The sequence below is a fragment of the Chinchilla lanigera genome, unplaced genomic scaffold (assembly GCF_000276665.1).
Source record: "Chinchilla lanigera isolate Chin_1 unplaced genomic scaffold, ChiLan1.0 scaffold00035, whole genome shotgun sequence".
In the NCBI taxonomy this organism is placed as follows: domain Eukaryota; kingdom Metazoa; phylum Chordata; class Mammalia; order Rodentia; family Chinchillidae; genus Chinchilla; species Chinchilla lanigera.
In genome coordinates this window covers 13279410-13305817 of record NW_004955436.1, presented here as the reverse complement: position 1 = coordinate 13305817, position 26408 = coordinate 13279410, and the positions used below count along the sequence as shown (strand labels likewise).

At 42.7% G+C, this 26408-nt stretch overlaps 1 protein-coding gene across 3 annotated transcripts in view; it reads left to right on the top strand.

Annotated features, from left to right (window-relative positions):
• Slc18b1 (solute carrier family 18, subfamily B, member 1) overlaps positions 1-19007 on the top strand; it is a 29227-nt gene extending 10220 nt beyond the window's left edge. The window contains exons 6-14 of one of the 3 annotated variants that reach the window (XM_013516687.1): positions 1967-2123; positions 6132-6268; positions 9150-9251; positions 11063-11154; positions 12251-12346; positions 15685-15759; positions 17780-17873; positions 17976-18015; positions 18234-19007. In XM_013516687.1, coding sequence (XP_013372141.1) covers positions 1967-2123; positions 6132-6268; positions 9150-9251; positions 11063-11154; positions 12251-12346; positions 15685-15759; positions 17780-17873; positions 17976-18015; positions 18234-18319 — 879 coding nt within the window. In that variant the 3' untranslated portion in view covers positions 18320-19007. Of the gene's footprint in view, positions 1-1966; positions 2124-6131; positions 6269-9149; positions 9252-11062; positions 11155-12250; positions 12347-15684; positions 15760-17779; positions 17874-17968; positions 18016-18233 lie in introns of all 3 variants that reach the window. The other 2 variants (XM_005389219.2, XM_013516688.1) reach the window with 2 other exon arrangements.
• The last annotated feature ends 7401 nt before the right edge of the window (positions 19008-26408 follow it).

Sequence of the window (26408 nt, the reverse complement as noted above, 5' to 3'; positions counted from 1 at the left end):
GAGCCTTGGGAATGTGAGGCTCAAGCCACAGGTGTCTGCCTGTTCCAAGCCCTAAGAGCTAGATTTGTGTAGAATGCTGCAGTTTCTTTCATAGGAGACTACTTTTTCCACAGTACTGTTTTGCTTATTTTAACTTTAATTCACCAAATAATTTTACATGGTACAAAATTTAAAAGCACAGGCAGTAATATAGGCTATCATAAATATATTGAACTGGTTGCTAAGCTTGATGCACTCTTACTGTCAGATTCCCAGTCCTCTCCCCTCTCTAGGAAATCCACAGATGTTACAGGTTTATTCTAGAGGGATTACAGATATCTATGTGTGAGCACACACGTACACATGTGTACACACTAAAAGATAGCATGATTTTTCTCTCTTGTATTTTCTTTACACACACAATACCACCTATGCAAGTCATTTACCACCTTGGTGATTACCCTAACAAAGGTAATATTGGAGCTCAACTTTGCTGTACATATGTTAATAAATATGTTTCTAGTCTTCTTTACTCAGTGTATACTATTTTATTCTATGGATGTAACCTAGCTCATTTCAATTCTTGGATCATTCACATCTGTAGCCTGGCAGGAGAGAGTTCTGATACGTGATTAATGAGAACTGGCATATTGACGTCTAAATGGATCCATTTCTTTTAAAAAATTAGAGCGATCTGCTTCTTCTGAGAGCTGTTTGTATCACACTTTACATGTCAGCTGTCCATGGCCCTTGCCTCTTTTCTTATTGGTTCTCACTCTTTTCCTCACTGATGCGTTGATTTCTCTGGATATCTTTGGTAAACTAGTCTTTTGTCCGTATTTTCTCCTGTTCTTCATTTGTCCTTGCAGGCCTTATTTTTCCATGCACATTTTTTATATTTTCATATCATAAGATTTATCAATCATTTCTCATGTCTTATACATTGCAGATCATAATTAGAAAACCTCTCAATTGTAAGAAATGAAAAATAGCCCAGGCAGAGTAACATTCACCTGAAATCTCAGCTGCCTGGGCAGGAGGATCACTCTGAGGTCAGTGTAAGCAACATACTAAAACTTCGTTTAAAAAAAAAAATGAATGAGAAAACTCTCATATTTTATTTAAATTTTCTGCTATTTTTTCCATTACTGCAGTTTGAATCCAGGACCTTCTTACTGAGCTACACCTCCAGCCCTTTTTATTTTTTTTTAATTTTAAAAATTAAAGAACTAACCAAACAACAATGAAGACAAAATCAAAACAACAAAAATGATAGACGACATCAAAACAAAATGATAGGAATTAACAGTGGTTGCTGCATTACATACTGTTGTCTTCAACGAAGTTTCTCAGTCCACCAACATAAGAATGTAAGATTGATCAAACAATCAAAGACAGTAACAAGCAATTAAAAAAAAATCAACATTGGAAATGATGCAGAGCTTTACCATACAAGATGGTAGGAGTTCAACAATGGTTCTTCTACTGCATATTGTTGTTTTCAGATCAGTCATTCTGATTACCAGATTCAAGTGGCAAAATTGGGCAAGGAAAAAAGAAAATTTTAAGCATTGATTTAAGCTGTTCCTTTCAATAAACCACAGACACCAGCAGTACACCTATTCCAGCCATCCTTATATATACATATAAATTTTGTTTTTCATTAAAAAAACAATAACAAAACAAATACATAAACAAAACAGCCTTTTTTATATTTTTCTCTTCTCTCCCTCTCTCTTTTTTTTTTAAGTTTTGAGACAGTATCATAAATCCCTCAGTTGCCTGGCTTGGCTTATTTTTCTAGTCTTACTTTACAGTCTCAACATATAGACTTAGACTTAAATTATTTGTGCATCTTGAGGTTGTGTGTGTGTGTTTGTGTATGTGCATAAATTATGAAGCAGATAGAATATTTTTTAAATGCTACCCTGTCAGTTCCCCAAATGCAATACGTTAACTTGATTTTCTTTTGTTTTCTGATTTTTAGGGCAGTCTTGAGGTGTTTAGCGGGCTGGGGCTTGTCGTAGGTCCTCCTTTAGGTGGCTTCTTGTATCAGTCCTTTGGCTACGAGGTGCCTTTTATTTCCCTGGGATGTATCGTCCTGCTGATAATACCACTCAATGCATGCATCTTACCCAGTTATGGTGAGTCCGCACTTGCTGCTTATTTTAAGAATCTTAAATTCGTTTTTATGCCATTGTGAGAAAACATTTAACCAGATACTCACTTTTATATAATAAATAATAGCTCTTAAGAGCACTTGAAAGAATCAGTTCTCTTCTCATACATGTTGAATATTATCGAACTGTACGGGAATTTCTGCGTATTGCAAATCCTTTTGACATCGGCAGCTGCAAAGACTTCATTTGTGGCCATAAGCTGTCCCCATACGCAGTGCCCACCTGTGTTCAGAACAGGGACTGACTGTGGGTCTCACGTGGCCCCTATTGTCCTAGGAGGCTGGGAGATGGGAGGGCGAGGCCGATCTTCCCCGCGGTGGGCCTCGCAGCTGTGCGTGCAGCTCAGGTCGCGGGTCCCCGCCAGGCAGAGGTGCCGCTCACCCTGGTTTCAAAGCTCCATGCCTCAGGAGCCTGCCCGCCCTGTGACAAACACACGGACATCGCTGCCAGCTGGTCCACGAGGGACTTTTCAAAGTTAAGTTTATTGGTACAGTTTAGCTATGCATAGTGGCCGCATTCACATAGGGGATTTGCACTGTACCATCAGCACCTTCATTCACGATGGACTTGATCACAACAGCGCATTCACCAGGCAGGACACAGGGTGTCAGGTACTAAAGGACCATTTGTAGTTTCTTCTGTCTTCATGAGATTTCCTAGTCAGACTTTCTTACTACAAAGTCTGTCCAGTGCCGTGGTGTGCGATGACACCAGTCAATTCTCTAGGGTCCCAGAACTGCAGAGGTAACCAGAGCGCTAGAAAACAGAGCCGGAGAGGCAATACCCCGCGTGGCCACGCGGTGGGGCTTGTTCTCTTTCAAAGCGCAACGACGCCTGCTTCGCTGTGCTCAGATTTGTTGGATACTGCGCGGATTATTAGGAAACAGACACCCATTGAGATACGAATGATACAGGAGCAAAACTTGTGAACTCTTTATCACACCCTGTGATGGAAAAAGACTTTGCTGAGGTAAATTACTTCATGTCCGAGCTGGGTACAGGTATTTGGTGGTTAGGTGCAGATTGATCTCAAGGCCTTCCACCTGGAGCCCTGCTCTCCGCTCCAGTGGCTGGGAGTCTCTGGGATTCTCTGGGATGGCATCTCGGTGGGGCCTGGGTCCCAACCCTCCTGGGATGCCAGCCTTGGGTATACACTGCTTTTCCCACGGCGAGGTTTAATTGATAAATTAGCACAGTCCTCGATGAAGAAAAATAACCGATAGTAAAATGCAGCATCGTAACTGTACTATAATAAGAGTTACTTGAAACTTGTGGAGTTTTAAGTTTTTGGAATTTTCCATGTAGTATTTCCAGACTAAAGTTGACCTCAGGGAATGGAAATCTCAGAAAGCAAAGCTACATCTTGGGGTGTGTATGTGTGTGTGTGTGTGTGTGTTTGTTATTCGCTTAAAAATTGGTAGCAAAATCAATTTAAATGTGCTGTCCACAGAGCAATGCTAGTGTGTGTCGTATCTCATGTATTATTAAAGGCTTGTACAAGTGCCACAATGTGTGCATACGTCAAAACATGCGTGCACTGTGAATATGTAGTTTTTAAGTGTCCTGTTAAAAAAATCTTTAAATCTATGACATGTGAACTTTATCCTGAAGGCCACTAGGAGCTAGTTTTAGATTCAAGCAGAGGCTGCGTGAGGTGGAGACTCCACCGCACTCTCCCTGCGAGACCACCTTTGTGTTACCTCTCCTGGGAATTCTCCCAGAGCTCCTTGATCTGGAGAAGAGACGCGGAGGAAGCGGTGTCACAGTGCCCGGCTTGCTTTCTGCTCGGGCACACCTGAAGACCGCGCCACACCCCCGTCTCGAACATTAGCTTAGAGCAAGTGTTACCAAAGCAGAATTTGGAGGAAATCCTTGGTGCACCCCAATAGCCTTGAAACGCTCCCCAGGTGACTTTGCTTGGTCTCTCTTGAGCCAAGTGCCATCCCCATTTTCATTATTTGGTCTTTAATACCTTGACTAATGTATTCTTAGATATATTTGTGGATTTTTTTAAAAGGGTATTTTTTGTGCAGTAATGGTCTCTGTTACACCTTACCACTTAGTAACATAGTGTTATTGATATGCACAATCAATATACCCAATTGAAATTGGAATCTTTTGCAATTTATATTTTAAAGATGACTAATTAACCTCCTTGACGTACAATATGCACATCACATGGTCACCTTGCTGCAGTACCGCACGGAGCCACACGGTGGTGCTCGCCCTCTAAAGTTGAACTACAGCTGCTGTTTGTGAACTTGAGCAGCGGTGGGGACAGTGATGAGCGAGGTTCAGTTTTGTGTCGCGTACTTGGCTGAGAAGTGGCTGGAAACACCATGGCGTTTTTGTACGTTGCTCCACTCGTAATCATTACTGAATAAGCGTAGAATGATGAACCGTGCTGGGTGCTGATGGAACGAGGACATGCGAGCCCTGACTTTAGAGAACCTCGCGGTGCAGTTCCATGGCCATCTCCGCAGAGTCCCTGGAACCACGTCCGCACCGGCCGCGGCCGTCCGGCCACAGAGCACGCCCTAAGCCGCCGGCCCGATTGTCATTCCTGCCCGAGGCCCCGGGGATTCTCGGGCTTCTTGGCAGGACGCCCAAGGTGCCCCCACTGCTGCCGCAGTCGTGGCGTCCCCCCCAGCCACGTCCTCCAAGCCGCCTCTCTTCCGCTGTTCCCACGCGGGGGCTTCCCCTCCGTTCTGAGGCTCCCACGGGCACCTGGATTATTCTTGCGCCCTTCTTTGATTGCTCATTACCAGCGCCTTCTTTGGGCTCTGGCTCCGGCGTCAGGGCTTTGCAAGTCTTTCCCAGGGCCCCGCCAGGGGTTTCCAGGCAGCGGCCGCCCTGCGCCACCGTCACCATTCTGGCGCGGTCCCCGCCCTCTGCGCGCTTTGCTGCGATTTCTCTGCAAGCACCGGGTGCGGCTGCCCTGCTTTAGCGTTTTGCATAGCGCTGGGCTCAGCCAAGATATTGTTCAACAAATTAAACGGAGGATAAAAAGCCGCGGGACAGTGGTAAACGACACAAAGGGAAAGTTATTTTAGTGTCTGATTGTGGTGAGGGACAGCTGAGACGTAGCGTAAGAAAGAAGAAGCAGGTACAGTGTGTGGGTGAACGAGGGCCAGAGGCAGAGTGGAACTTGAAATTTCGCAGAGAAACAGGACAGAGGCCTGCAGCGTGACCGGAGGCCTGGACACGGGGATGTCTGATGGTTACAGTGAGGAGACCGCGGTCGTGTTGGTGAACGACAGAAGTGAGATGGAACTCACCTGTCTTGAATGCCAAAAGTAATTCAGAGAAGACTCGTAGCACCGTTCGTTCGCAATCCAGTGTTTGCTTTGCCAACAGGCAGAAAATTATTCCTTTTTTTAAAAAAATTAGCCGGGCATGGTGGTGCTCGCCTGTAATCCCAGCACTCGGGAGGCTGAGGCAGGAGGATTGTTACAAGTTTGAGACCAGCCTGGGCTACAAAATGAGCTTAAGGCTAGCTTGAACTGCATAGCGAGACCCTGTCTCAAAACAGATAAAAACAGTAACAACAACAAAATAATTAAGGTATGTTCCTCGTTAAGCACACACCACACATTATTCCTTGGTGAATGGCACTGCTTTTTCCTGTATAAAATCACGCTGTGGGTCCTCTGTCCCTCCAGAAGAGGCCCTGCTTCCAGGTTATAACCTAAAGCCCAAGGCAGCTTCTACCCGCACTCCTCTTCTACTCAGTTCTCCTTGGATTTGTGAAATTTTTAAAATGAAGTTGAGTATGGCTTCTAGATTCAGATAACATGTACAAGTGTAATCGTGTACAATTTTAGGCAAACTCAGAGGTGAAGTTCATTCTTTTGCTACATAAAGTTGATCTGACCAATTTTAGTTTTTAAAATAAGTTAAAAGATAAAGTGAAAAGCTGTTCATTGATACAATTCCTTTCTTTCTTTCTTTTCCCCATGTTTCTGCCCAAAGAGTCTGACCCAAGTGAACATTCATTCTGGAAACTTGTCACGTTACCCAAGGTCGGCCTTATAGCCTTCGTCCTCATCTCTCTGAGCTCCTGCTTTGGCTTCCTCGATCCTATTCTGTCTCTTTTCGTCTTGGGCAAGGTAAGTGGCCTGATCATTGAAGAGCTGTGCTTTGTAGCAGAGGGACCCAGCTGCTTGCTTTTAGGCCCTTCCTTAGGCAGAGTCCTTTGAATGGCAGAGAGCAGGACGTGGGCTGGGAACTGCACACCGAGGTGCCTCTGCCTTCTCTGCGCTATCGCTGTGAAGTAAGGATATTGCATCAGTAACTTTTTATAGCTGGGACAAAATGCCCAACCTCACATCTTAAAGAGGAGAGGTTTAATGTTGCTCACGGTTTAGTCCATGGCTGGCTCCCAGGCAGACACATGGTGGGAGGGTGTGGTAGACCAGAGACGCTAGATCATGCCAGCTGGGATGCAGAGCAGGAAAAATGCACCAGAGAGAAAGGGAAGAAGGTCCAGACACAGACCCCCAAGACCACACCTCCATGATCTACCCAAACGCACCTAGAAGTGTGCTCCACCAATAGCCTGGATAGATCCCCAAAACAATCAAGTTGACAATCCTCCCTAACTGCTACAGATGTGAGTCTGTGAATTAAGGGTCTGCTTCAGTAATGAAGAAGGAGTCCTTTCCCTAGTCCTGTCCAAGACTTGCTCATGCCCTTGTAGGTCAGGCTTGGGCATCACTCATGCCATCTAACTAGGACAGATTTCCTCTGTTTGTTAGAGCTTCCTTCTTTGGAGTTCTCACTAGCTTATTTAGTGTGAGTGCCCACCTTGTTCGTAGACTCTCCTGGGTCCACTCTACTTTTTTTAGGCTGTTTGATCCAATTAGATGACTACGAACTGTGTTATTCTGGGATGGGAGAAAGGAACCAGGAATCTCATCTAGTACTGAACAATAAATGTGGGATTCCCAAGGTTTGATAGTCATAGACCTTTGCTCATAGATATTTTTGAAAAAAAAATGATTTAGTGGCTTTTCTTATGTGAGAAACCCAAAATACAAATAATATGAAGAGCAAAATAAAAGAAAGAGACAGAAAACAGGAAATAGCCATTTGCAGATAGGAAGGGAATCTAGGAAGGGAGAATGGAAGGAGAAGGAAAAGGGAAGTGAGCAGTACGAAGATATGAGATATGGATAGATATATCCAACTCCCCGCGGTCAGTGTGCTATTATGTGTCACAAACATGCACTAATAAAATTTTTTTTAAAAGTTTGTTATTAAATGACAAAAAATAATGACAACAAAATTTATTAACAAACCTGGTAGGTAGTTATGCTGGAGAGATGATATGTCTATAGAGACAAGGATAGATAAAATTTGAGCCATTAGCATTAAAATAGCGTAATTGCAATGAAAATAAATTCCCATGGTCATTTCACATGGTTTCTTTATTTATGTATCATAAGAGTTAGAATTCATCTTTCTTATACTTGCACACTACCCCTTGAAATTACTAAATTTTAATTATTTCACACACAACCTTGTGGGCTATAATTTTAATACCTGGGTTAAATTTGAGAGACTCAGTATGCTGTGCTATCACACTTACCAGTAACTATGCATGAGGTAACACAAGACAAAAATTAGTTTATGTTTCTTGTGGCACAATCCCTTCACATCCTGAACAACATGCCTTTTTGAGTCATGTTTACGTACTCACTGAGATGTTGTGTCTATACTGAAAAAAATCTGTAACTCATCTCTGAGCTTTTTTATGTACATCTTAGAAAAAAAATTAAGAAAAAATTTTTTTTCTCAAGAAAATACGGCTTATTCAAACAGGAAGGGAGAGACAGGAAGTTTCCCTGAACATAACCGTGGTTGACCCATTTGTAGCATGGTAAGTAGGAGAGGCCTTCCTTGTTCCCAAGGGATGGACAGGAGACCTCTCACCCCCTCGGGACTCTGCGGTACCTCTTGACTGTCTCAGGTTGAGGGTGCTGCTGCCCCCTGCTAGCCAACTCCAATTTAACAAATCCGTAGATATTTATTTCCCTGTTTTTTTCTATCAATAGTTTGTATCCCGGTGCCCTTCTAATTTCTTGTGTTTTTCACTTGGCAGTTTGCTATAATTAGTTGTCCAGTTTGTTAAGGTAGTATGGACCCCCTCTCCCTCCTGCCTTTATCTCTCCAGTTGCAAGATAAGAAAACATTTCAGGCTGCCCTCTCTGGCTACTATCTTTTAAAGGATGCATTTCCGACGTGAGTTAGGATTTGTTGTACAAATGATGAAAACGTGTATTGATTCACAAACGATTCCCATGGCCTTAATTATGAAAATTAGTTAAGGACATTAAAGAAAGAAAAACAACCTATATACCCCTTGCAAGGCATTCCTACCATGTTTGTGATATATCAGAGTTATGTGAGGCCTTTTAAAATATGTCATGCCATCTAATTTTGTATTAGATACTAATACTCCTTTGAGATGGGTAGACATTGCCATCAGTGTATTTTTTATACCAGAGACACTCAAAGCTCAGCTGTGGGACTGTTAACGTTACTGAACTTCTTAGAAATTCAGATCCTCAGGCCTCATTCTAGCACTTCTGAATCAGAAAACCTAGAAGGGAATCCAGCAATCTCCTTCAGTCAACTCTTTAGGTAATTCTTATGCACAAAAAATATATGTGAAACACTGATTAACATATAAACATGCTATTATTCATAAAACCTAAATTATATGCTTAACATCAAATGCTACAGTGTAGCATCAAATACTAGAAAATAAAACATCTAGGCCTTTTCATCTTTGGTTAGGATTTTTCTCTTCTAGAGAAAAAGAAACCCATTTATAAAAATAAGACCCAAATTGAGAGAAATACTGAGTGTTAGTAGCAGATTCATCATAATAATAAAAGCTAAAGAAACTATAGGAGGGAAAGATGTAGATACTTATTTTTTAAAATGACTTAACCGTGTGAGTTTAATATACAGATTCTCTTCCAGTTTAATTTACCAGCTGGATACGTGGGACTGGTCTTCCTAGGGCTGGCACTGTCCTACACCATTTCTTCACCACTGTTTGGATTACTAAGTGACAAAATGCCAGTAAGTACACGTAACTCTTCCCTTACATGTTTAGGCCAGTGATTTTCCAACCGTTTCTCTAGAACTTGTAAGATCCCTTGGTTACAAGTGACAAAGGCAGTTTGATTGGAGGAGAGATTCCAGTGTCGTCCACCCTCAGCCATCACTCCGGGCAGGTTCACTTTTCACTGCTTCTTAGGGGAGTGGAAAAGTCTTATGCTAAAACTATTGAAAACAGTTGGATTAGACTTTCTAAAGAAAAAAGCTGCCTTGATGAAAAATAAAATGGGTTGAACTGAATAATTAGGTCAAATCGTAGAGGTTATTATGGAACTGTGTCAACTGAAAGATTTGGCTTTAGGAGGAGATCATTTATTTGGAGAGAGTGGGGAGAGTGCGGGGTAAATGTGTGTGGAGCATTCCATCCCCATATTCTAAGAAATTCCTTCTGTTCTCTCTCTTTTTTTTTTTTTGGTTTTTGGTTTTTCTCCGGTACCGGGAACCGAACTCACGACCTTGCGCTTGCCAGGCAGGCGCTTTGCCGCTGAGCTAAATCCCCAGCCCCTCTTCTGTTCTCTCTCAATGAAATAAAATCCCTTCAGTGTAGATAACTGGTATACAGAACTAGTGATATCATTCAAATCTCAAATTGCTGTGACTTCTTTTGTAGCTTTAGTGCTTAGTTCTGCAGTTTTCCCTTTCCATTAGACAGATTCACATATTTATCAAAAGACAGCTACGTAGGTAGGGATTACTTACTATCCCAGGTGCCAAGATGTTAGTGGCTTGAACACTGTTTGAGCTGGATTTTTAAGACATAATTTTATATAACTGAACAGCTATTATAACCCTGTAACTTTTAGCCTGACTCATAGTTTATAAGGTATAATTTTATTGCTGTCTCAGGCTGTTCAAACTTCCACAACAGAATATCATAAATGATAATAGAAAGTTCTTTGTCACAATTCCGAAGCCTTGGATGTCTGCGATCATGCACTAGTGATTTGTTTTCTGATAGAGGCTCATTTCATGCGATTTATCGCATTATTATTATTACTATTATTGTTATTGTTATTTTGGGTTTTTTGAGGCAGTGTCTCACTATGTAGTCCAGGTTGACTTAGACTGACTAGGTAGCCCAGGCTGGCCTTGAACTTGCTGCAATCCACCTGCCTCAGCCTCCTGAGTGCTGGGATCACAGGTGTGCGCCACCACACCTAGCTGATTCCCTAACTGAAGATGGTGGCCTTTTCCCTGTAACTCACATAGAAGAAGGAGCGAGGAGGCCCTCTGCAGCCCCCCATTCACGATATCCTGCATCCCCCAGTACAGTCACATTGGGTGTTAGGGTTTAACGCATGTGACCAGGAGGCATGGGCAACCAGTACTTTTTCAGAATATGCTTTTTCTAGGTGTTGTAAGTGTAAGCTCCCTATGGTGACTGCTTTTTAAGTTGTTCATCATTTAGGCTGGGAATATAGCTCAGCAGCACAAGCTCCTGCCTAACAAGCACAAGGTCCTGAGTTCGATTCCCAGTACCAAAAACTAAAATAAAGGAAGTTGTTCGCCAAACTAGTTCATGGTGCACAAAAACCTGCCTTGCATTTCCCATCTAAAGAATCCTGTCCCTTGCTCATTTCTTCTTGAGGTAGATTGTCCTTGCTTTTGAGTTCATTTTCCACATATTTCCTCTTAAATGTAGAATTTCATTTTCTAGAATGTGCTTTGACTTTTGGATGTCGTGACTTGTATGCTTTAATGGCTTTTTATACTGTTTGATCAAAGAGGCTTCTTACCTCTGAGAGTTTCCCCGGACTTTTTCCCTTTACTAGCATCTGAGGAAGTGGCTTCTGGTTTTTGGCAACTTAATCACAGCGGCATGCTTCATGCTCTTAGGACCTGCACCAATCCTGCACATCAAAAGGTAACTTTTCCCTTCTATAGTTTTGGTCAAATAGCAGTAGGAATTATTTTTAAATTTTTTGTTATAATGTTGACATGCCTTAGCATTTTCAACCTTAATAAAAATTTGAATAATTGCTTTGATTTAGGTCTAGTTTTAATGGTTAGACTACCATTGGTTGAAGCAAATCAGAATGCAGAAAGTCTTCAGCAAATGAGGAAAATGCTTGTTTTCTCTTCGGGTTTCTATCTCATATTTATTGGTTCTTATTTTTAAAATACCATGTGTTGCTACCCAGCTTTGGCTGATAGTTCTTTGAGTACGTTTTTGCTTTTTCCTCCTGTCCCTCCTCGCTTCTTGAGACAGGAACTAAGTTGTTTTTGTTTCTTTTCATCCTTAGCATGTCATAGCTGCTTATGAAAGCTTGTGTGACATAGTTTATTTGCTAAAATAAAGTGAGTTCCCCAGGCCTTTTCACAAACTTCCAGGATAAAACATGGTATGGAAAAAGAGGGATTTCAGAATCTTTCAGTCTTGGGTTTGAACTTTAGCTTTGCCACTTACTGTTATTGTGAACTTGTGCAAATCCCTTAGCTTCTGAGAGCCTCAGTTTCCTTATCGAGAGCCCTGATCTATTGCAAGAGGAAGTGAGATTGTATATATTAAGTAGCTGGCATTGTGCTCAACCTGGTACAGAGGTTGGCTTTGCCTCTATGTTACCTATCCCTTCCCTTCTTTGGCATTATTCAGTGCGCTGAATTTCCAAGCCCAGTGACTGAATGAACTGTATTAGTATTGATACTTCAACCAATTTGGAAAGCATTTTGTGTGGGGAGAGACAAACTGGCTGCAAACGTGTGATCTGTGTGACCAAAGCGATTTTCGGGACGCATGCGATCAGCGATGCTATCGGATGGATGAACTGGGTTCCCCCACTCTCCACCTACATGAGGAGCTCAAGGGTGATCTCCCTGACTGGGATGGGCCAGAGGAGAAGGAGAAAGAGGCTGATCACATAGCCTGTGAAACCAGCTTCACTGGGTCCCCATCTTCCCTAGTGTGAAGTTTGTGCCTCTTAAATGCTGAGGGGTTCTTTTCTTCCAAAATTCTTTTGCAGTCAGCTGTGGCTGCTGGTGCTGATCTTAGTGGTCAATGGCGTGTCTGCTGGAATGAGTATAATCCCCACCTTCCCAGAGGTCCTCAGCTGCGCATAGTAAGTGACGCCTGTTTCTTGAAGAGATGCGATGTGGACAGCAGTGAGCATCATGGGCTTTTTTAATTTTTCAATTTTTTAGGATGTTAGAAATTTCCCCCAAACCATCATGTGTTTAAAGAATACAAATACTGCAATAGGGCTGGGGATTTAGCTCAGCGACAAAGCACCTGCCTGGCAAGCGCAAGGTCGTGAGTTCGGTTCCTGGTACCGGAGAAAAACCAAAAAAAAAAAAAATACTGCAATAGAAATCGTAACATAGTAGTACGCTCATGTAAATGTTAATATAGATTAATATTAATACACTAATGGTCAAAATAAACTGAAGATTGATGTTTTGCTTGGTGTGTGCCTTGGTGTATGTGTAGTTTTTAAATGCTAAAGCAAAGGGGAAGACCCTTGAGTTTGTCCCTCTTTCAAGGAGCAGATCCATGTGACACCACAGGGTGACCAGGCCTCTGTCACTTGGCCGTTATAGCTGTGTCTGGTCAGCTCAGCTGTTCTCTTAGGAGTAAGGAGCTGCCTCGGTGCCTTCTCAAGGCTGCCCAGTCCTCTTGACATTATCATCTTAATTTAAGGGGTGGATAATTATATACTTTATAGACATTTAAAATGTATCTTGGTTACTTTTCTCTTGTTGCTGAGACAAAATATCTGATGCCCAGAATTAAGTAGGGAAAGGTTTATTTAACTCATCTGTGGAGGTGTTGTTCCATACTCAGCTGGCTCCAAGGCAGGGTGGCACATAGCACAGGGCAACTGTTCATGTTGGCAGAAAACAGCAAAAGCAACAAGAACAAAATGGGGAGGAGTGAGAGAACAAGGCTCTTTCCCTTTCTTATATTGTATGCAGGCTACCAGCCCGAGGGTGGGTGTAGCACTCACACCCATAATCCCAGCATTGGACCATGAATCCATCCCACACTCAAGAAGCCTGCTCTGAGTCATGAGAGGACATCTAGACAAAAACCATAGCATTCTTCCCCTGCCCACCCAAAGATTCATGCAGATCCCTTTATGCAAAAGGCATTTTATGCCATCTCTAAGAGTTGTCAAAATTCCAACAGTTTCTGCAGTGCTGAAAAGTCCAAGTCCCAAGTCTCCTCTGAGATGCAAGGCAAACTCTTAGCTGTGAGCCCCTGTACAAATGAAGAGTTACACACTTCCAACATTCAGCAGCACAAGATAAACATTACCATTCCAAAAGCTACAAATGGATATACAAATCACTGGGACCAAAGCAAGTCCAATATCCAGCAGGGCAAATATTAAGTCCTGTAGTTCCATATAGAACATCTGAAGCAATCTGTGGTAAATTGTGAGCTCCAGAGGGCTTGTGTGTCTCCACCCCTACATCACTTCCAGTGGTAGAACTAGTAGCTCCCAGGGCTTCTTTCTTGTGCCTACTTTGCTCCCTCCTTGCAGTTTTCCTCAGACAATCCACATTCCTAGCTTCTCCAAACTTCTGGGGTCTTCACTGCACCTTTGGCTTCTCAATTACAGCTTCACACACTGGCCTCTCAGGGGTACACTGTCTGGCCTCCCAGGTCTTCTTCTGAAATCTAGATGGAAGCCTCTTTAACCTCAGAACCCTTGCATACTGCATCCACCTAAAACCAGTACCATGTGGATGATACCAGCATCTGCTGCCAGCTGGAGCAGTAGCCAGGCTTTCTTCTCCCTTCATTTTAGGGGTTGAATGCCTGGATTGCTGAGCACTCTGAACCTGTTTCTGAGGAACAAACTATGCCACCACCATTCTGGAATATAGCATGACCACCACCATTCTGGAACATGGAGCTCTGAGGCTTTCTTCTCAAAGCAAAGTCTTTCACTTTTGCAGTTTGGAGGCTGCAAAGGGTGGAGACTTGCTACTTCTTGTGATGTCCTGAGGCCATCTTTTCTATTCTCCTGTTCTTTCTCAGCAACCTAGATTTCCTCTGCTCTATCTTTGCAGTCCACAGCTTTATTGGAGCTTCATATCTAACCAAGCTCACAACATTTTTTTTTTGTTTGTTTTTTTCCAGTACCGGGACTCGAACTCATGACCTTGTGCTTGCCAGGCAGGCGCTGTACCGCTGAGCTAAATCCCCAGCCCCTGCTCACAACATTTTAAATCATTCTACTAGGCCCTTTGCTCTTGATTCTCAACATGAATCTGGCTAAAAGCCGCCAACAATAGCCATGCTCCTGCCCTAACATTAGACTGCCTTGGAATTTCTTCTGCCAGATTGTTTAGTCCATTACCCTTAATATTAGTCTCAGGCAAAATCTCTGGACATGAGCAAAATGCAGACAAACTTTGTGCCAAGCCATAACATACATCATCTAGAGTCTAACAGCCAATGCAGTCTTTCTTCCCAGCAGAAACCTTCCAAGCATGGTCTTTATCAGCAGGATTTCTGTCAGCCTTCTGGTTTTCTGAGCTCTGGTCAGAATCTCCCACACAGAACAGCCTAAGACGTTCCAGCTGTACTCTTTCAGGCGATATCTCCAAACCTTTCCAAACTCTTCCCACAAGCCATTCCCAAAGGCTCTTGAACCACATGGTCAGGTACAGTCAAACTAACAACCCCATTTCTCTGGTACCAAATTCTGTCTTGGTTGCTTTTCTCTCATTGCTCAAACAAAATATCTGATGCCAAGAATTAAGGAAGGAAAGGGTTTATTTAGCTCACAGTTTGTGAAAATTTCAGTCCATACTCATCTGACTCCAAGGCATAGTGGCACATAGCAGAGGGCAACAGTTCATGGTGGCAGAAAACAGCAAAAGCAACAAAAGCAAAAGGGGGAGGAGCATGAGAGCAAACCTGTTTCCCTCCCTTATATTATATGCAGGCTATCAGCCCCAGGGTGGGTGTAGCACTCACACCCAAATCCCAGCATTGGACCATGAATCATTCTTAAACCCTAGAAGCCCACACCCCTGACTGCATGAGGCTTTGAGGGAACATCTAGACCCAAACCATAATAATATGAATGGATCATAATGTTAATATATTTAATAGATTTAGTAAAAGTGCTTTTAGAAAAATTATTTTAGAATTCAGAAAGCATCGCTTCAAAATAGATTTGTTTCTTTGCTTTTTGTTTTGGAAGTTGTTTGTGTTTGTTTTCAAGTGCAGTGATCCAACCCAGGGCCTTCTGAACACTAAACACACACTCTACCATTGAGCTATACAACCCCAGGCCCCTGGGCGCACTTTGCTTCTTAAAAGTGGAGTGTCATACCACTGGTTTTGTCCAGATTTTCTTTGGTTTATCGTATCTATCATACAGTTTTTTCTTTCAGGTGGGTTTCCTTTTAATAATGGGTACTCTCATGTCTCTCTTTGCAGTGAAAATGGATTTGAAGAGGGATTAAGTACACTGGGACTTGTATCAGGTCTCACAAGTGCCATGTGGTCAGTTGGGTGAGTATTCACTGAATTTCATTCCTACTTGCAAGACAGGAAATGCTATCTCCATTTTACAGATGGAAGGGCCTGCTAGGATGCTACCTATGGCCAATAAATACATGAAAAACTGTTCATCACCTCTGGCCATCAGAAAAATGCAAAGTAAAACCACACTAAAATGCCATCTTACTCCAGAGAGAATGGCTACCATCAAGAAATCAAATAATAACACATGCTGGTGTTTTAGGTACTGTCTTGTTTCTGAGACTCAATACCTGACACCCACAATTTGGAGAACGAAGGGTTTACTTTTGCTCACAGTTTGTAAAGCTTTCAGTTTATAGTGGGTTGGCTCTGAGGCAGGGTGACATGGTAGAGGAGGGTTGCTTATGACACGGCAGCAGGAAGCAAAGAGAGATCAATGAAGAAGAGGAATAGACCATCAGGTCACGCATCCAGGATCACCCCCTCTCACCAGGCTTCACCTCCAACATCACATTTAGCTATGAGCTCATGTGTGCACTGATCCACTGCTGAGTATCACACTAGCATGAGCCAATCACTTCCCAAAGCCCCATCTGTGAGTGCCTGAGGCACCTGGTGAAGCTTCAGGAGATAAAGGGACCCTTCTGTGTGGTTGGTGGGACTGTAAACTGGTACAACCACCATGAAAATCAATACAGAGATTTCTCAAAAAGTTAAAAATAGATAACTCTATTTGACCCAGCTATTTCCCTTTTAGATGTCTTCCTGAAAGAATTAAAGTCATTATATTACATGTATACATGTGTTTACAGCAGCACAATTCGTAATAGCTACATCTTGGAAGCAGCCTAGAGGTCCTTCAAAGATGAATGGATAAAGAATATGTGATACTTGTGTACAATGGAATACTACTTTGCCATAAAGAAGGATAAACTTGAGTCATTTGTGGGAAAATAGGTGCACCTTGAGATGATAATGTTAAGTGGAATAAATCAGACACATAACTTTCTGTATCACATGGTTTCTCATATATGAGGAACACATAATGTAAATACAGAGCAAAATAAAAGATTGATAATAAAAAGCAGGAAGACATGTACCCACTCCCCACAAGGAAAATGGTCTATATGTACTGGAATATGTACTAATAAAAAATAAAAACTGGAAAAAAATAATCAAAGCAAAAAAAAAGTTATATGAGATTCTCAAAGATAGACCAGAGTGAGAATTCTAATGCACACCTTCTGACTCCTGGATGTAGTTATAGCAGCCAATTTAATACCTAAGCAAGCTGGGCATGGTTGTGCACCCCTATAATCCCAGCACTTGGGAGGCTGAGGCAGGAGGATTGCTGTAAGTTTGAGGCCAGCCTAGGCTACAGAGTGAGTTTAAGGCCAGTCAGAATTGCACAGCGAGACCTTGTCTCAAAAAACTAAAAAAAAATACCCTAAGCAAAATGGTTTCAAACACATTGTCTTATTTATGTTACTTGTAAGTTCCTTTAAAAAAGTATGTCTCAGATTTCAAATTTCTTCACATATTCATTCATTTCTACCTTCTACTGTACCAGGAGTGTAAACATATGTGAGCAATTCACATGTATTCAATAGAGAATCCACATGTATTCAATTGAGTCCTATTATGTGCAAATACTGAGAATATAATGCTATAAAGTTTTTAACGTTTGTCATCTTTTTATTTCTTTGTAAGCCACCAACTTTTCAGATGCAGTTCTTCTTGAAAATTGTTTAAAAGTTTTGAACATTATCAAGTAGACTTTTCCCCTTCTTTTATTTTTGTTTCTTTCCTTTTTGTAGCGTTAGGGATTGAACCGAGAGCCTCACACATGGTAGGCAAGCACTCTACCACTGAGCTACACCCTCAGTCCTAGAATTATTTTCTGAGAACTATTGCTACGCTGGGAATTGACTTTTTAATTCAGTATCTATAGTAACAATTTAAGGCAGACCTGTGAGTATGGGATCATGTGACTCTGATTCAGTAATTATTTTCTCCACTGTTTAATAGTCACATTTCTCTCCACTGCTAGAGCTTTTATAGGACCAATGCTCGGTGGATTTCTGTATGAGAAACTTGGTTTCGAGTGGGCGGCTGCTATACAAGGCTTGTGGCCTCTGATTAGTGTGAGTAACGTTGATTTTCCCCCCCATTTTCCTTAATTTTGGAGAAACTTAACTGGGAGGATTAACACTAACTCGTACCTTTCATTGCATCCAAGGGATTAGCGATGGGATTGTTTTACCTCCTGGAAGACTCCAGAAGAAGGTATGCCCAGCTTTTGGCCTCTTTTTTCCCTTTCCAGGTTATCTTCTGGAAATGGAAAAGAATGCTACTTTGCATGCATTCTCCCACTTAGCAGAGTTCTGGGCTCCAGAGGCTCCTTACTTTGTAGACACTTTTTAAGAAGCTAACTTGTTAGAGATGGAGGCACGGGGTGTTTTTTAAAGACTAGAAATACCAAGGTTCTGCCCTCCCCCTTGCAGATCTAAACCTCAAAGCACCATGGGTACAGAGGAGGAGCAAGCTGCTCTCTTGCCAGGTGAAATTTAGCCTGATGAACTCTGACTGATACAAGACGGGAAGCCGGATGCTTCTGGCCCTGCACGTCACTGCTGGAAGGATTTTCTTAGCTTTGCACACAGAACTCCATGGACACCACACCCACATGCTGGAAGCGGCAACATAATTTTGGGTGATTGCGTGGCAGATTGCACTCAGTATCGCCCTAAGAAGCTGGCCTGCTGAACCAGTCTGATTTGCAACACGGGAAAGATAGTGGAAAAGTGGTAAAGTGTGTGGGTTTTTTGGTTTGGTTTTGGAGTTTGTTTTTTGAGGCAGAGTCTTGCTTTGTAATTCAGGCTGGCCTGAAACCCCTGGTGATCCTCCTGCGTCAGCCTCCCAAGTGCCACCATGTCTGGCAAAGTTTGTTTTTAAGGACGAAGCTTTTCTTGAGGATGTTTCTGTTTTTTCTTTTAGGATGTTTTTGATTTAGGCTTCTTGTTACCTCTGTTTACTTTTTATTGTAAGTTCACTGATTTTATGAATATACCTTTCCTAGTCACAAGGAAAAATAAATTGATGTTATACACCAATGACGTAATGATGACTCCGGGTATGTAATCACCTGAAATCTGCTTTGAAAGCTTTGCTTTCTCTTGTGTTCTGAGATTTTTGTCTTTGTTCAAAGGCATAATTCCTTCAGTTTTCCTAAAAAATTTGTATGTGTTAAAGGATAAGAAATAAAAATACAAGTACCATTTGTGTGATAGATTTTCAGTTATGTTCTGGGTTTACAAACTTTGCTAGATTTAACATTATTCATTTCCTGCAATGCCTGCCTTTTTGGGTTCTACCATCACCGTGGGTGTGTGCTGCTTTTCTGCTCCTGGCAGATGCCTTCTGTCCCAGAGCAGGTCCGTACCCCATTCCTGCCCCAGCCATGTCTGTCTTTTTTCTAAGCTCCATGCAGCTTCGTGTGAAGTCCATGCTGCTATTTGAGTGAGAGAGTGTCAGCTCCTACATCTCCTCCTTTTCGCGGTGGTATAGCCTATTTATCTTTTTATTTTTTTAAGAATGAAAGGTTTTATCCATTCATTCAGAACTACCTTTTGGATGTGTTTTGTGGACTGACACTGTGCTGTGTGTTTGGGATTTGGCTGTGATCACAATAAGCATCGTCTCTACCCTCTGTACTTTATACCAATGGAAAGCACAAACAAAGAAGTCCCATAATCTTGAGTTATTTTGCCAAAATGCAGCTGGCTGGTGTTGATGTGATATGGGGTCTACTGTAGGCAAGGCCTGTCCATGCTGGGGAGACTCTAGGTTCGACATCTGGAGAATGAAAACGAGATCACTATTCATTCATTCTAAGGAGAGCAGAGTCCACAGATTGTGCAAAAGGCTTAATGAAGTCAAAGATGAGACTGTTCCACTGACTTGAGTCTAGGAAAGAGAAGGTTGAGAAAGTGGAAAATAGCCCCTCTGTGTGTGTGTGTGTGTGTGTGTGTGTGTGTGTGTGTGTGTGTGTGTTCGAACCTAGGACCTTCACATTGGGCTACCTCCCTTTTCCTTTTATTTTTTATTTGGGACAGGTTCTCACTGGATCATTAAATTTCCCAGACTTGGCTCAAACTTGTGATCTTGCTGCCTCAGCCTCCCAGAATGCAATGCTGGGATTAGGTGTGCACCACCACATCCATCCAGTAGCCAGCTTTTAAGTGGGGTTCCAGTGTTTACTTCACATTTGTGGACATGCATTACATGTGAATAGTTCATGGGATATTGTTAGCCTGGATGGTGATAGAGGGAGAACTTTGGAAGATCTGAGAGAGACAGTAATGGTTTGGACCAGGGAGGTGGCCATAGAGAGAGAAGAGAATGTCTGGGGAAGTGGAGCCTATGGGATCGCTGAGGAGGAGAGAGGAGAGAGCAGTCTAGGTTGGCTTGGCCTTGACTTGAGGGTATGGGTAGATGGCGATGCCATGTAGCAAGATGGGAAGAGTAGGAAAAGAGAACTTGGCAACTACTGAAGACACAACACTAACACCAAATGAAAAGCAGCTGTTTTGTGCTCAGACGGAGCCTCTTATGCTTCACTGCTACAGAAATCGTCACGTATGACACATTCATACCGAACTGGGCTTCTCGAGGCGGCAAACTGTGTTTATTCACCCTTAACATCCTTCCGATGCACGGCTCAGTTCCTGGAGCAGACGCGCTGAGGGGAGAGGTGGGACATGCTCATGTGTGGAATGAGCCAAGCTTCTGTGTTTGGAACGTAGTAATTGTGAGGCTCCTACAAGACAAATGAAAATTGTTCACCATCAAGATCATACTGCCAACATGAGCAGATATGAATTCATACTTACGGGTGTTAGTGATGTGCAGGGCATTTTCAGTGAGTGAGCGAGGGCACTGTCCCTGCAGATGACAAGTGAGAGATTGCTTGTAATCACTCCCGCCGGGAGATAGCTAATACAAATATACTCTTGCACATAGGAGGATGGATGTAGGAGTCCATAGAGAGCGGATGCATGTCTATCTCAGGTCCTAGTTCCTGTATCATGCTTAGGAATCTGCTCATTGGATAAACGTGTCACTGATTTGAAAAGAATGTAGATATATTGAAGAATACAGCAAGCAAGAGTATGAGTATTTAAGTAGGAGAATAACAAGACCAAAAAGGTATAAAAAAGTACAGTTGGAATAAGTGTCAGGGAACCCAAATTATTTTCAGAAGTTCAGGATTTTCTGCTTTCATTGCATTTGTTTGTTGGGAAAGAGATCAAAATGATCAAGGGAGTCAGGTATTATACTCAGAAACTTCTATAGCTTCATGTAGTGAATGCCTATTGATTGTCTCTGATAGCCTTGCCTTCCCCTTCTTTCTTGTGTTGTTTTTTGCAGACCAGGCCTCTTGATGTAGTCCAGGTTGGCCTTAAACTCGAGCCTTCTGCCTCAGCCTCTCGTGTGCTGGGATGACAGGTTTGTGCCACCACACCCAGTCCTTCTGCCTTTTTTCTTCAAGGGAATTGATTACTTGTATTGTGTTTGTGTCATTCCTCTTGGCTCCAAGGTCTCTGGAATATTGGCCAATCACAGACCAGACCCATGGGGCTCACATGAACGCAAGGCTGAGCACGAATGTGAAACAAGGCCAGGGAGAATCCTCCTTAGGACTTTTGATCTAACAGTTGGACAAGAAGGACTCTTTGTTCTCATCAGAGACAAAAAGATCAATTAAATCTAGAGACCCCAGAAGTTATCTTCACCTCAGTTGGGGAAATCCCACTTCCAAGAATGACAACAAAGGCGAGCCAAGCAAGAGAGCTCCGAAAGTGATTAGGTTCCTGGACCCAGCCAGGAGAAACCAGAATCTCACTAGACTGCCCGATTCTGTGCGCCAAGGAGTGGTCGTCTTTTGGTTTACTCACATTGTTTTGAGTTGGATGACCATCGCTTACGCACCTCATTTTTGTTACCCTTTCTAATTCTGCATAGAAATTGCACAAAACAGTGAAACGCAAAGACATTTTGTGCTTTTATAAGCCTGTCACCACACTTGGGTCAGTTCTGGGTGTAACAAACACAGAAACAAACAAAGAAGCAAACTAAAAACAGAAGGGCCCACAGATGCTCGTAGAGGATGGAGCATGGCTTCGGTCATGCAGAGAGGAGGAGAGGAAGGGGGCCACAGTGCATTTAAAGAAAGCCTGCGAGGGGCTGGGGATTTAGCTCAGCGGCAAAAGCGCCTGCCTGGCAAGCGCAAGGTCGTGAGTTCGGCTCCCGGTACCAGAGAAAAACCAAAAAAAAAAACCAAAAAAAAAAAAAAAAAAGAAAGCCTGCGTGGGGCTTAGAAATGGCAAAGCCCTGTGACACTCTTTATGAAACAACCACGATTAATAAAGATAGATCTCAAGTTACAATGTTTCTGACTCACAGAAATGTATGTAGAATTGCATAACAATTACCCGTATACTCTTGGCCCAGCTTTTGCAAAAACAATTTAGGAATAATGCAAAAGCCTTTTGTGCTCTTTCCTTACTGCATTTTCCTCCTTTCCCTGCCCTGGTCCCCTGGAGGAAATCACTGTTTTAAGATTTTCATAGATCATTCCACGACTTCCTGGTAGTTCCCTATGTCTGTTCATATCCCTGTTTAGTACAATTACTGCATCTTTTTGATGTTTGTATATGGTGTAAATATTTTGCCTATTTCATTTTATATCCAACATAGTGAATTTATCCATGTGACTAAGTGACACCGTTTCATCCACTGTCACTGTTCTGTTGTTTTCTTTTCTTTCTTTTTTTTTTTTTTTTTTCTGGTATCAGGAATCGAACTCACTACCTTGCGCTTGCCAGGCAGGCGCTATGCCGCTGAGCTAAATCCCCAGCCCCCATTGTCACTGTTCTGTAGTGTACAATGACGCGGACGTACCCGTTATTAAGCTGTCGTCTCTCAGCTCCAAACCCACCTTTCTGTATTCTTTGTGGTGCTTTGATGCCACCAAGGCAAATGTATTTTTCTAATTCCCGTTGGATCACTACATTCCGCCACTAGAGGGTGCTAGCGGAGGACCAAAGATTAGAGGGGGTCTAATCCTGTTCATTCACTTGTCATTGCCTTCCCATGAGCAGTCGTCATTACACTTGGTGACAGCACCTTACTTCAGTAGCAGTTTTTATTTCCCAGTTTTTCCCTACACTCAGAACCAGCATCCCTGCGGTTCTCCCAAGCTGACAAGCCCAGGCGGTGCCTCCTCAGGCAGCCCTCAAGGAGCTGACTCGTCACCAGCTGAGAGCGCCTCCTGCCCTGGCTCCCAGCCTCTCCGTCACAGCGAGGGTCCCCCGGCACCCTTTCTGATGCCCTTTGCTCTTGCTCACTTAGGAAAGTTGCTTCTGTAATTATTATCTCGGGGTTACTGAGTGCTCCTCACTTGTCCTTCACTCGTCAAATACTTGCTTCGCCAAATCTATGTATTAACTTTCCTTAATGTTCGTGATTCTGCTTTCCTGGGAGCATCTTGCCTGGTACAATGAGTAAAACTTTAGTCCTGGGGCTCAGGGAATAGCATCCTCCCACTGCGGCACTTTTGGGCACACTGAGGAGTTTGATCTAAACGAAATGAACGGCCTTAAAAGCATGTTCAGCATGTTCAGCATGGGCCTTGTAAGACCGCATCAGTCCTCCCCATCCAAGTGCAGGGAGAGGCTCCTTCAGGTGCATGAAGTCCAGACTGCAAAAGGCAATTCTATTGCCTTCCGCCCTGAAATCTCGTGACTGTCATCTCAGAAAAGAAAACTGAAGAATATAACCATGTCTGAATGGACATCAGCTATAATGTCCATCCCTTAAACTCACTCAGATTCCAAGCATTGGGATCCAGGGCACACCAGTATAAAGAGGTCAGGAAGGATAAGAAATAGAAAAAAATCCTATGGAAATATAAAAAAAGTAAACAAATACAAAGTCCAAACAGAAAGAGGAAAATCTGATGATTGTAGGGGAGGAAATTGCATCAGAACAGAATAGTGGCAGCTGTGCCAAACTCTGCCAAGATGTCAAGTGACACAGAGCAAGAACTGATGGTCAGATTCAGTAATGTGGAAATCAGTGGCGACTTTGACACAGCAGTGAAGTCGTGGGGTAAAACCCTGCTGGGAAGAAAGGAACTGAGACAGGGACTGCATACCACCCTGTGAAGGGCTTTTGTTATAAAGTGGAACCGTGAAATCAGACAGGAGCCAATAGAGTTGTTTTTTTTTTAAAGATAAGAGGATTACCAGAATACTTGTAGGAGATGCAAGAACATATTCTTATTTTCTCTATTGCATTTAATAGAGGAAGAGAAGTTAAAGGTAAATAATCGAAGAGAATTTTAGGAACAGTGTCCCAGGAGTCCACTGTGGAAGGAATGTGGATAGACCTAGGCAGTGCATGAGCAGCCTTCTACAACATGGGAATGAGATGCAGCGTTTCTAGGTCCAGACACTGGCAGGTAGGTTGGAGCCTAGTAGGAACTCAAGGAAGGTGTCCCTGCAGTTCAAAGTACAGGCCTTGATTTCAGCATAGAAGCTTGAGGTAAATGTAGAGACAGTAGTTTGTAGAAGGTAGTTGAAGATACTTTCAGGAAAGGAAGTAGAATTGCACCTGCTAATGGGGAAGAGAGTGTAGAAGGGGACTTGAGAGACAGTGACTAACACATGACTACTGACCATAGTGCATTAAGAGTTGAGAGAAAGGAGTAGTAGCAAGGGCTGGAGAGCTAGAAAAGCAGGAATTGGTGAAGAATCATTCTAGCATCAGAGCAGTGTTGTTTCTGTTAGCTTTCTGTTACTATAACAAAGTACCCAAGACAATCAACTTAAAGGGAGAAAAAGTTTTTTTAACTCATAGTTTTGGTGGTTTCAGTCTATGTTGGTGGACACATTGCTTTTGGGTCAGTAGTGAGGCAGCACCTAATAGCAGGAGTACATAGTAGAGCAAGCTTCTCACCTCATGGCAGTTAGGGAGCAAGAGAAGAATGGGAGGAACTAGGACCCCAATAATCCCCCCTGAAGAACATGGTCCTGGTGACCTAAGACCAGCTACTATGCACCATCTCTTAAGGGTCCCACCACCTTCCAAGACTTCTGGGGACCAAGTCTTTACACATGGGATTTTGAAGGACACCCAAGATCCATACTGTAGCATCGATCATGTTAGGGTATACTGAGAAGATCCTGGTGTGTGAGTGATTCCCAGGGCTGCTGAAATCACCAGGAAGCTGGAGAAATGGGAGAAGAAGCACTTGAAGAAGGAAAAGAAGCAGCTGCACCGGCCACTCGGACATCTTCACAAAGCAGCAGTCATATTCCAGAGGAGCATGAGGGGACACAGGGAAAGCCCAAAAATAAAAAAAAGCAAAAGCTCCAGGAGGCTCCTCAGGAGAACAGAAGGGATGATCCAGCTGTCTCTGTCTGCAAACCGAGGTAAATGAAATCTTTTTCCAAGGAAGAGCTGATTAGGAGTGATCTGCAACAGATAGCTGGTGGCGGCACAAGTCCACCTAAGAAGACTTTGCCCAAGGAGGAAACATCCAGTGAGCCAGGAGAGGCAGCCAGAAGTGTCCCCAAGAAGAAAAGAAAACCTTTTTCCAAAGAAAAGCCACTCAGCAGTGGGCCTGAGGAGGCTGCTGCCAGCAAGGGCAGAGCCAAGGAAAAGAAAAAGCTTCAAAAAACATCCCAGGAAGATCAGAATGGACATTTCCATTGGGTGGGAGTGGGGTGTGCCCCAACATGACATTTCCCATCCCATGCCCTAAATCCCAGTCAGTAAAAACAAATCAAAAAAATTTAAAAAAGCATAGTAAGAAGAGTGATTTTAGTTTAGGACAGGAAAGAAAATGGCACCACATGAAACAAGGCCCTGATTGACCGTCATTACTAGATACATACATGGGAAGCATTTTCATTAAGGAAAGCAATGGTTAAGGGAACACAAATGGCTTATAGTCCTGGTGAGGAGTAAGGTAGAAGGATTGGGGTCAGAGAAGCCTGTAAAAGTAATTCTTGTTTACAGAGTCAGGATTCTGATCATGGGGGTAGAGAGGAAATTTCACAATGAATATCAGAAACAAAAATTGGCTGAAGGCCAACATACTATTAGAGCTTTTGTTATAAAGTCTCTCCTCCACTTTTAGAAATTAACTTACACACACACACATTTTTTTTGATGGTGCTGGGTATGGAACCCAAAATTTCATTCCTAATAAGCAAGCTTTTTACCACTGTGTCACACCTCCATTTCTCCCTCAGAGGTGTAAAAGAAGAATTATATTTATATTCATGCAGCATTTCAGACTCTAAATTTACTAATCCCACAATAATTCCAACCTATCATTCAGATCATATACAAAGTCTTGTTTCATATAACCTGTATCTGCAAGCTTGATTAATTATATATGTAGGAAGCAAAAGGGTTACTAATCACACTTGTAAACAAAATATTTATTTCTAGCTCCTATTGATTTCAAGAGATTAAAAAGTGCATTTCCTAGACCAGGAATTGATGGAGACCACTATGAAGCAGCTCTGAGCAGGACTTAAATTAATCAATTGGCTTTCCATGTTTGCTTGTGAGTCACTGGTCCCTACCGAGGCCTGTAATGGTAG